Source organism: Tigriopus californicus, chromosome 12 (genome assembly GCF_007210705.1).
Source record: "Tigriopus californicus strain San Diego chromosome 12, Tcal_SD_v2.1, whole genome shotgun sequence".
Lineage (NCBI taxonomy): Eukaryota > Metazoa > Arthropoda > Copepoda > Harpacticoida > Harpacticidae > Tigriopus > Tigriopus californicus.
This window is the reverse complement of record NC_081451.1, coordinates 13823701-13829700: the sequence shown is the minus strand read 5'-3', so window position 1 is coordinate 13829700 and position 6000 is coordinate 13823701. Positions and strand designations below refer to the sequence as shown.

The 6000-nt window shown below is 42.8% G+C and overlaps 2 protein-coding genes and 1 long non-coding RNA gene across 4 annotated transcripts in view; all 3 read right to left on the bottom strand.

The window, feature by feature from the left end:
* The window catches only part of LOC131891251 (uncharacterized protein K02A2.6-like), a gene marked incomplete in the record, with an annotated part of 2966 nt that extends 2866 nt beyond the window's left edge, over window positions 1–100 (bottom strand). The window contains 1 exon segment of the mRNA XM_059240782.1: window positions 1–100.
* The window catches only part of LOC131891256 (uncharacterized), a 31041-nt gene that overhangs the window by 17751 nt on the left and 7290 nt on the right, over window positions 1–6000 (bottom strand). The window lies entirely within an intron of this gene.
* On the bottom strand, window positions 831–3217 carry LOC131891250 (uncharacterized). Its single transcript, XM_059240781.1, has 2 exons — window positions 1047–3217; window positions 831–942 (listed from the first exon to the last, which is right to left on the bottom strand). Exons 1-2 carry the CDS (start codon window positions 2682–2684, stop codon window positions 931–933), a joined length of 1650 nt encoding a protein of 549 aa, XP_059096764.1. The 5' UTR covers window positions 2685–3217; the 3' UTR covers window positions 831–930.

The following is a 6000-nucleotide window of genomic DNA, read 5'->3' as shown; positions in this document are numbered from 1 at the left end:
CAGATTTAACATTTTCAAAAGCCGTGGTGTGCTCTGGGAACCATGAAAACACAGACGAAGTCTTCAACAGACCACGGAGAGGTGCAGCGGTCTCTGCAATTGAGCTTGTGAATTGCCCCAATTGATTGACTAAACCAAGGAAAGATCTCAAATCCCGACGATCTTGGGGTACGGGAAATTGCCGGATTGCGCTCACTTTTTGTTCATCGGCTTCAATACTATTTCGTGGAATACGATACCCCACGAAATCGATCTGTTCTGCTCCCCCAATCACGCTTTTCTTCCCGTTCACGGTCATACCATATTGGACACAACGTTCCATGATTTGGCAGGTAGAGCGAACCAGGTCTTGGTACTCTTCCTTGGCAGTGGCCATGTCATCAATGACTTTTTGGACATCCAAGCCAGACATTGCCACATCTCCCCTATAAGAGAAGGAGTCGCCGGTAGAAATAAAGCCCATTGGAGAACGCAGAAATCGAAATTTCCCAAAAGGAGTTAAAAATGTCGTCAACTCTTGAGATTTCTTCTCCAATGGCATTTGCCAATACCCCTTGACTAAATCCAATTTCACGAAATACTTATCAGTTGGCCGGAATCCGGAAATGGCTTTGAGGGGAGTTTTGATTGGATGTATTGAACGAACCACCTCGGTGTTCAAATGGGTCAAATCTACACAGATTCGGAAAGACCCATCAGTTTTTGGAACTACCACCAAGGGATGACACCACAAGGTTGGAATATCGCCCACGGGTTCAATGATTCGTCTTGAGACCATTTCCTCCAATTCAGCACTGACAGGCTCCAGTTGAGGAATCGGGATCTGGCGAGCCGTGTTGATGGCGAACGGGGTTGCGTCTTCCTTCTTTTAATGTAATGACCATGGGATCGCCTACAATTGGACCGAGTAAAGGTTTGAGGCACGAATCGTCAAAGGCAGAACTGTAAACAGATTTTAATTTAGCTTCCACATATAAGAAATCTTCTTTTCCAGGAGTCACAGGTAAAGAAGCAATCCACTTCTCTCGCTCATTCAACAGCCATACATGTGGTTCCGGATCTGGAGAAGGGCATGACTCGACATGGGATATTTTCGGATGTGGAAAATCTAGACCAACAATTCCAAGCTCTCTACACACATCCAAACTCAAATATGCGTCGTCCAAATCGGGACTGACAACGACTGTCACGTCCTGGGCTTGATGGATACTGTCCACGGACAAATCTATCTTGAAGGTGCCAAAAAGATCAAGAGGACGCCCATCAACACCAGAAATGTTTGTATTATCAAAATGAGAATCAACGGGAACCATCTGACATAAATTCGAATTTCGGAATTGGTTCATACCCATGATGACAACATCGGCACTGGTATCAGCACAGAATTGCAAGCTTGTGGACTCATTTGATCCAATAGGTGATACCAAGATATCGATCCGGTTCCCATGGTTCGGGGATGATGCCGATGCAATACGAAGATGGATACTGCTTGCTTTCTTGTCCCCTTTTTGTTGACAAACCGGTTTCCAATGTCCAAGTCGACCACAACCATGACAAGAAGTCTTCCCAGCGGGGCAATCCTCACGAGAATGTTTTCTGGAAGAACCGCAAAGAGAACATACCTCTGAATCAAGCTTCTTTAGAGGTTTCTTCTCCGGCCATTTGCCCAATTTGCCACCATTTTTCTTGTAATTAGATTTGGTAACATGGACGCTCCGATCTACACTGTTGATAGCCTGAGAGGTTTGCTGAAGATTAAAAGCGCGAGCACCTTTACGAGCGGTCTCCAACTCAAGGATATATCTCCGGGCTTCATCGAACGTGTTCGGATTCCGTTCCATTATCTTGGCCTTGTCAGAATCATTTCTCATACCCTGTAATAAGAGCGCAATTAGAAGACGATCTTCTGTGACTTTGGAAGCATCTGCATAATCGGAGAGTTCTCTAATTATATTGCAGAATGAGGTATAGTCCTGACCCTCTTTCTGACGAACGGCCAGGAGATCACGCATGTCCAAATGGACATTTCGTAAACTGCGGAGATGATCCTCGATAAGATCCAGAATCTCTTTCACGGGACGGCCAGTGTCAGTTCGAATGCCCAATGAGTGATTAACGATTCTCAAAAATCCACCACTGCAACACTCCCAAAAGAGTCCAACTTGGATTGCCTGATCGCGCTGATCTAGAAATGTGAGACGGGAATAATTATTCCACAAAGGACGCCACCGCGTGAAAGCCTTGTGGTCAGTATCCTCTTGAAGAACCGGAGGCCTCTTGGCATCGATTCTGGGCAGTCCGGGGGTAGTTTGACCATGGCCATGATTAGAACCTGAACTCGTCTGGATCGGAACTGTCAAATTCCTAAGCCGAATAGCATCAAAATCCCTCGATAAACCGGTTACTTGTGATTTTGCCTTAATAAAGGCTGACGTATGCTCGTCCACGGCCGGGTCTGCATCCTTCACATCGGAAGAAAGATGACAGATCACCTGATCTTCAGCATTCAAATATTTGTGCAAACGCTCATCCCAGTGACAAATGAAATTCTCCAATAGAACTGGATCATCACCCACCGAGAAATCTTCAAGAGCCGACTCAGCCACATTCCTTGCTCTAGTTAAGGCGGCCTTGAAGCCTCTACGGCTGGCCTTCAGCACCTGAATCTCATCCCTATGAGCCATACCTCCTACCTTCCGAATAATCTGAAGGCCGAGAGATCAACCAGTCAACCAATAAGACCGGGACTGTGGCAAGGAATCCTGTTGAACACCACGGAGCGAGAAGATCACAGTGATGAAGAACACGATAAGGGTTGGAGCACGAATTATTGGAGAAGCACAAATTTGGACCAGATTCAACACTCCGGGAAAATCGGATGGATGGGACCAAATCTCTGATGAATGTTAAGCACGCGCTGAATACGTCGAAATAGATCCAGACGTATCACAGATCAGAGGCGGGCCGCGGACGGTACGTTAGGAATCCGTACATACCGACTGCGCCATCGCATGATCGTCACGAGTGATAAAGTATCGAACGGTTTAGGGAGATGCACGAGTTCTTTATTTTCCAGTAAGTTCCGTTTTTAGAATAAGTAAAACCATTTTCCTTTTCTCAGTCGTCGTCTCCGAACGTTCGTATTGAAGTGAGCAATTGGGTCATCGTGCAATTAGCGTCTAATATTCATGGCATCTCTCCAGATATCAAGTAGCAGGGTTAATTCCAAACACAGGCATTGAGCGTTTATTGGCCTACCAAGCTTGAGATTACATGTTCTGACCTTTTTTGCATTGCATGATATGGCTCAGAGACAGTATTCAGTACATCTTGCTTGATCTAACTGTTGTGACCGCGTGAAAAGACGTATAAAGCTGAATTTTGGCCTTGATTTGGAAGAATGTGGAGGCATCTACTATTGAAAAAGTGAATATTTTACCCAGTCACAATTCAAAATAAGTGCTCACGAAACCACGTGGGGGTCCCCCATTGGACGTCCTTCTTGGAGTAGAGACACTGTTTGGCATCCCTGATCTCTTAGGGGAACATATTTAGGTGAATAAATCAAATCTTGGAGTTGCAATGATTTCGATTCGATTTGGGAGTCTGGCATCATGAAATAATGGCTTGAATTGGTGGGCTGAGTTGGCCTTCTATTAATCAGTCCCTTTTTTGGTTCTCTGCCTCATTTCTTTCTAGCAAATATGTTTGTTCTCATTAGGAGTACGTGGAATTGAGAACACATTTGTTGACGAATCTCTCACTTTGCCTCTCAGCCACTATTCGCTTGCTTGAAGGTACTCAGTTTGCTTTTACCAGCCAACCATTCACCACTGCTCCTCACAACCAATCCCATCCAAAGGCCCTCAGCATCTCTCCAGTTTCCAAACCAACCTTTGAGCAAGTCCAGTAAGTTCATCGTCTATTTCATTTGAGTCTCGGTTCGTTTTTCATTTTGCCCGAAAAGTAGATAGCATTCGCGTTAGGAGACCACATATTATTTAAAGCTTGAAAGATAATAAATAGACGATTTTAATAGTTCTGGGGATCACATTCCCAAATAAGAAATAAAGATTGAAAATTAAACCAATTCCGACGCATCTGAACTTGAATCCTTTTCGGAAAGGCTCGCGTCTGGCCAATTTTCTCCAAATTCACTCGTTTATACCCAGATATTCCGTATCGTTTTCCAACTTACTTTCATTTCAGAATCAACATGATGATTGCAAATACATGCCTTGTAGTTACTTTATTGGTTTTAAACCATGGACAGAGTGGTAACTCCCATGTCGTCACTGTACGTCAAGCGACTGACTCGTTAAAGAATGGTACCCCAAGAAGTAAGTGAAATGCCGTTGATTTAGGTACAATATTGCCAAAAGTAATGGTGTGATCAAAATTGTCCAATTTATTCGGACTTTCATTTGGTCCCTCGTCCAAATGGGTCGGAAGAGTTCAGAGTCCATTTGTCAGAGGATACAAATGAAATCTTTTGCCTTTCGGAATCGCCGTCTTTTTAAAAACAAAAAGAATCAGGAGAAACATGAAAGGGAACAAATTCGTGCCCAAGTTCATTCACAAGTTTGTGCCTGTTTTTAGACATCATGGATGCTTAATTGATGATTATTAAAGGTGAAAAGCGTTGGAATTACAAAAGAAGAATGATTTTTTTCCATCAATTTTCATGAAACTAAAGATCAGTGGCCGATTATGGATTTTTCTTTGTCTTTTTTAACATTTTTCAGTCTCCGTTGGCGAAGGGAATGATCATTTGGAAATCAATGAGGGTTCCGGAATAATGGCAACGATGCTAAATGTGGGAGAATGTCGCGGAGGAGATGAAGAATTTGACGTTCCCCTGCAGAATCCGAGTGGATGTTATATTTTCCAAACCACTGGATTCAACTTGGAGGGATATCCGAATAATATAGGACCTTTAAATCCGTACTGGTGCGATTACTACATTCGGGTACTTTCTTCTTCAAAGGTCCTTGAAAAGAGGGCTCTTAGATTTAAGTGTGTAGGATAATGTTGAAATAGAAATTGGGCCCACGATGAAAATGATGCTTTGTATTGGCTTCGTTGTCAAATTTCCCCGTAGATTTGTGTTATAGGGCCACTTTGACGAGCTCTTCAAATTGGAAACCCCAATTCAAACCAATTCATTTTAAAGGCTTTACTTTTGACTTATTTTTTAGTCAATTGCAATTCCCGCCAATGTATTGGGCTCAGAATAATAGTCTCCGTTTGAAAAGATTGATAGTAAATGCGTAGATCCAAAACAATCACATTTTCAGGCTGTTTTGAAACTCTTTGCGGCTGGAGAGCACATGAAATTGCATTCCCTTAATAATGATACGCTCATTTATTCATTGTCTTTCTCTTTCGCTTCCAATTTAGTTATGGCATTTCAGTTTGGGGGTACTAAAAGTGGAACGGTGACCGTTAAAGAAAAAGATTTCCAGTTCCAAGTACAAACAGGTGAACTTTGCGATGATTATGTAGCAATTTCTGGTGTCAACGATGAACAACAAGAAAACGATGGTAGTGACTCCGAGGACCGAGATTTGGATACAAATATCGTGCGATATTGTGACACGATTACAGGAGACAAGATCCGCGATTTCTCTAACTCTGAACTTCGCATTCGATTAGCCGCCGACAGGACAGAGAACGGCAACGGAGCCGAGATTCTTATTTGTATTGATTAAAGGAGTTGGGGGTCAAAAACCCAATTCTATGTTTTTACCACTTTATGAACTCTGAAGTGATTATTGTACTATTGGTTTTCCTTTTATTTTGACCGACTTCATCGTTTCGAAAATGCATTAAATAAATCCTTGGAAGGTCTTGTTTGGTATTCATGTGAGCAAGCTTTATGTAAAAATAAAGAACAGAGAATCATCTCAAGAACACAATTCCAACCTTTTTGCAGTTTGGGCTTGTTCAAAACTAAGGATGACGATGGTGTTGGAGTTCGTGTTAAAAGGCTCATGGAAA

Bases quoted from the DNA above. Each gene is read 5' to 3' on its own strand.
- LOC131891250 (XM_059240781.1), bottom strand. From the start codon at position 2,684: ATGGCTCATAGGGATGAGATTCAGGTGCTGAAGGCCAGCCGTAGAGGC.